Here is a 3,622-nt window from a genome sequence, read left to right on the forward strand (position 1 = left end):
CAAACATGGCCGTCAGTAGGTGACACAAACATGGCCGTCTGTAGGTGATACAAACATGCCATTCTGTAGGTGACATTAACATGGTTGTTAGTAGGCGATAGAAACAAGGCTGGCCGTAGGTGACACAAACATGGCAGTCTGTTGGTGATACAAACAAGCCCGTATGTAGATGCCACAAACATGGCCGCCTGTAGGAGATTCAAATATGGCCATCTGTAGGTGACATAAACATGGCAGTCTATAGATGACACAACCATGGCCGTCTGTAGGTGACACAAACATGGCCGTCACTAGGTGATTCAAATATGGCCGTCTCTAGGTGATTCAAATATGGCCGTCTGTAGGAGAAACAAACATGGCCGGAAATTGATGAAACAATCATGGCCGTCTGTAGCTGATACAATCATGGCCAGCTGCTGGTGACACAGGCATTGTTGTCAGTAGGTGAGGGAAACAGTTTGTATGTGACGCAAAGATGTCAATCTGTAGCTGACAAAAACCTGGCTGTCTGTAGGTGACATAAACATGGCCGTCTGTAGGTGACACAAATATGGTCGTCTGTAGGTGACACAAACTTGGCCGTCTGTAGGAGGCATAAACATGGCCATCAGTATGTGACACAAATATATGACCGTCTGTAGGTGACACAAACATGGCCGTCTGTAGGAGACATAAACATGGCCATCAGTATGTGACACAAATATATGACCGTCTGTAGGTGGCACAAATCTGGCCGTCTGTAGGTAACACAAACATGGCCGTTTGTAAATGACACAAACATGGCCGTCTGTAGGTCATACAACCAAGACCTCTGCACGTGTCTTACACATAGCGGTCTGCAGGTCACAGAAACATGGCTGTTTGTAGCTTACACAAATATAACCATCTGGAAGTGACACAAATTTGGCCTTCTGTAGGTGACAGAAACACGGTCGCCTGTAGGTCACAGAGAAACGGTCGTCTGCAGGTGACACAAAGATGCCGGCTGTTGTTAACACAAACCTGGCCGTCTATAGGTGATACAAACTTGGCCGCCAGCTGTTGCCTTTTGCCCTGTGGTGGATGACGCCACAATCATGTCAGTGATTGGTGCTTTTTGAACACGGATTCCGGCTCCAGCCCCACGCCCAATGTGTGCCGCGTGTGACTCCTGACCCGAGGCTGCAAAACCACTTTGGGACGTTCCAAGTTTGTGACAGGCGGTAAATAAATTGATATTTCCAACTTTCTTTTACAATAAAACATTTACTTTCCTAGCTATCAATAGTTCAGAAGAAAATGACCAATTACATGTCAAATCAATTTACCCTTCAATCTTTATTCTTAATTCTTCAAAACTCACAAAGTAACTTGGACAAAAAGAACAAAGTAATACCACATTACTGTTAGAATACAGCAGGGCCAGGCACTAGTTATCCACTCAGTGACTGCCCGGAGTACAGAGTGAGATCAGAGGCTGAAAATTACTTACCAGAAGTGTGGAATATGAACAGCAAAAAAAAATTCAGTACACATTAAATAACAACATGTAAAATAAATTGAAGGTTGTTCTCATTGGTTGGCTAAAATTTGCTGTTACAGATCCCCCAACAGATACAACAAAAACAACTTTCTGTCAATACATTGCAAATCGATGTAGGATCAGGAAGTTCTGTGACAGTTCAGGGACGGGAATCTACTTCTTACACTTATTGCTGCCAACAAACTGCAGCTGTCAATCTTCGGCACTAAGCTCTGGGATCCACCCCTATACATTACTGGCTCTCTACCGCACCTTTGTTCTGTAACCTCCTGTGAAGCACCTTGGGATCTTTTACTCCGTTAAAGACGCTGTATAAATGTAAGATGTTTTTGCTGAGAGGCTGAGATGAGGTGGACCCAATGGAAGGAATCTCGTGAGGAGCACAATAAGCAGCACAGACTAGTTGGGCCGAATATCCGGTTTCAGTGCTGCTTAATCTTTTAATATAAGCACCAGAACTACCGCTCAGCTCTGCCTGCCTTCCTATTGACGTTGCTCTTACTCTGGAAACTGCAAGTGAAATGATGCACTATATATGCAAAAAGCTAGTGGTCCTGTCCCGAAAGACAAGGTGAGAACTCTCAGTCAGAAATGCTGCTGCGTTCTAAAAAAAAGTGCTTGCCCCGCCGATGGTTCTATTTTCAGATCACCAGCGATTCCTGATGTAATACAGTTGATGGCATTCTGGGGTAAGTATTAGATTTATGGGCTGGAAACACTGGGACCCGAATCTGGGCTGCGCTCAGTTGTTCTGCTTCTTAATTAATTTAATAATTGAGGCAACCGGATATTTCCCCGCACTCTTCAACTGCTCTCTGAACTTGGACTGGGTCACCCCATAAATAAATGTGTTTGTGCAGCAACTTAAATTCTGCAGCATATATCCGACTTCATTAAAGATAGATATAGAATCATTGTGATAATTGGAATCTACACCTCTAATGTAATAGTATATGAAATATATTACATATACCGACCACAGAAGTATGAAGCTGCCAGATATGGTGAAGAGTAAAATCACAGACTTCCTTCTGCTCTCCATCTCTGGGTCACTGCGATTCTCTCCCTTGCTCTCACCCCTCAGTACCTTACGGACTCGACTGGCCACTAAAATGTGTCTGACTGTCAGAGCGTTGAGCAACAAAATGAAAGCGAATGGGAGCAATGGAGTTAAAATTGTGTCAAGCCAGTCATATTCGACCCAACCGGGCTCAGAATAATAGCTTGGTTTTACGTAACAGTACCATGGCACATTGTCGATTATCTCTCCTGGTTTAAATATAAAGTAGAAGGGAACGTTTTTTAAACAGAGCAGAATGCAGGTTGTTGCCAGAACCACAGTCGCAGTTTTCTCAGTGCAATATTTTGTTTTCAGATTCTGGCAACAAATGGCCACAAATCGATCGAAGGTGAAAGTGACGGTGAACCAGACAGAACAGTCTGTGGCTGCACCGACCAGGACAGTGCGAACACTACACACAGGAGTGATGACCAGGAAACACATTGGGAAATAATACCAATTGATCTGGTTCAGTATGACCTCAGTGATGATGACCAGTAGATCTGCCGCTGCCATCGCCACCAGATAGCGAGTGGTGCAGGTGGAGAGCCCACACTTTCCCCGGGACAGATTCGCAATCGCCACTAAATTAACTGAAAAAAAGAGCAGGGAAAAGAGAATGCAAACTACTGATCAAACATTCTCCGTATCTGGGCCCAGAGAATATGGGCCGTATTTTATAACCAAGAACGGGTTGTTTTTTAGTCGGGTCAGAGATTATCAGGTTTAAATCTCCATCCGACCACAGCCCGCCTCCAGACCACCTGCTTCCGAGTTTAACAGATAAATCGGACTACCATCCTGGCTCGTGATTGGACCGCCCCCGGATTTGCAGAACCCTTCCCGTGTTCGGGGATCAGATCACACCCTGGTATTGGACAGCCATCACCCCCCGGGGCCGGGGGATCGTAAAAAAACCCAGGATCGGCCACCCAGCATCTCAGGGCCATGGACTTGGTCCTGCGATCTTCTCCAGATTCCTCCCCCCCCGACTGAAACCCAAGCTGGCCAATCCTGCTGACTTCATGCAGGGAAGCTGT

The 3,622-nt window shown here is 45.4% G+C and overlaps 1 protein-coding gene across 1 annotated transcript; it reads right to left on the reverse strand.

The window, feature by feature from the left end:
- Positions 1-1,298: 1,298 nt before the first annotated feature.
- Positions 1,299-3,138, reverse strand: LOC147087632 (putative G protein-coupled receptor 139). Its single transcript, XM_085977809.1, has one exon. It carries the CDS (start codon positions 3,096-3,098, stop codon positions 2,265-2,267), a length of 834 nt encoding a protein of 277 aa, XP_085833935.1. The 5' UTR covers positions 3,099-3,138; the 3' UTR covers positions 1,299-2,264.
- Positions 3,139-3,622: the final 484 nt, after the last annotated feature.

The sequence above is a fragment of the Somniosus microcephalus genome, unplaced genomic scaffold (genome assembly GCF_052327205.1).
Source record: "Somniosus microcephalus isolate GS21.2 unplaced genomic scaffold, FLI_Smic_1.0 unresolved_chr5, whole genome shotgun sequence".
Classification (NCBI taxonomy): Eukaryota; Metazoa; Chordata; class Chondrichthyes; order Squaliformes; family Somniosidae; genus Somniosus; species Somniosus microcephalus.

Bases quoted from the DNA above. Each gene is read 5' to 3' on its own strand.
- LOC147087632 (XM_085977809.1), bottom strand. From the start codon at position 3,098: ATGGCAGCGGCAGATCTACTGGTCATCATCACTGAGGTCATACTGAAC.